Source organism: Nematolebias whitei, chromosome 3, assembly GCF_014905685.2.
Source record: "Nematolebias whitei isolate Nwh7 chromosome 3, NemWhi1, whole genome shotgun sequence".
NCBI lineage: Eukaryota > Metazoa > Chordata > Actinopteri > Cyprinodontiformes > Rivulidae > Nematolebias > Nematolebias whitei.
This window is the reverse complement of record NC_056500.1, coordinates 3,389,363-3,390,209: the sequence shown is the minus strand read 5'-3', so window position 1 is coordinate 3,390,209 and position 847 is coordinate 3,389,363. Positions and strand designations below refer to the sequence as shown.

At 41.8% G+C, this 847-nt stretch overlaps 1 protein-coding gene across 1 annotated transcript in view; it reads left to right on the top strand.

Annotated features, from left to right (window-relative positions):
- The first annotated feature begins 583 nt into the window (after nucleotides 1-583).
- The window catches only part of LOC119430391 (zinc finger and SCAN domain-containing protein 2-like), a 12,939-nt gene continuing 12,675 nt past the window's right edge, over nucleotides 584-847 (top strand). Inside the window, exon 1 of the mRNA XM_037697795.1 lies at nucleotides 584-802. Coding sequence (XP_037553723.1) covers nucleotides 631-802 — 172 coding nt within the window. The 5' untranslated portion in view covers nucleotides 584-630. The remainder of the gene's footprint in view (nucleotides 803-847) is intronic.

The window sequence follows — 847 nt, the reverse complement described above, 5'->3', positions numbered from 1 at the left end:
TTGTTTGTTTTTTTACAAATAGGATGGCTAAAAGAAAAAGGTAACAAAAAAACAGCTAGATTCTAAGGCGAATGTATAAAACTAAAAACAGGAACGTGTCTGCATTGGTCCCTGCCAGGAGTCCAACAGATTCTTAAAGCCACTTAGAGAGGTCAAAGTTCAAGAGCTTCAAATCTTTTTGTAAGATATTCCAGGAAACAGGAGCGGAGTAGGAGAATGCCCTTTTGTCTAGTTCAGTCCTCACTGAGGGAACACTGCAGGTAATAATGTCCTGAGAGCGCACGCTGTAGCTGCACTCACGCAGAGACATGTAGGAGGAGATGTATGAAGGCAGCAGACCAAGAAGTCAAACTAGATAAACTGATAAACTAAGCTGTTAAAATGTGAAATCAGATAGAACAGGATTTTTTAAAATCAAATAATTAAGTTTAGTGCCAACTCGCATAAATTACTATTCTGTTTTCATTTCAACAGTTGGTTCTTATTGAAGGCGGAAATATGAAATTTCTGCCGGAGTTTCACAGCGTGACACCACCGGAAGTCAACAAGGCGCTAGCAGCGTTAGCATAGTTAGCTTTGTTCGTGTGTATGTGTGTGTGAGAGGTGAATGTTTGAGTGTGTGCAGCAACAATGTCTTCAGTTCAGTCTCTGAGAGAGTTTATCAGCGAGCGACTAACTGCTGCTGCTGAAGAAATATTCACAGAGTTTGAAAAAACCATCGTCCGGTACGAGGAAGAGATCGATCGTCAGCGCAGACTGCTGGACATCAGCTGGAAACCTCAGATACACCTGCAAAGAATAGGTAGGAGCTGCAGCGACATCAAGACACGTTCAGGAAAGTTTTGTT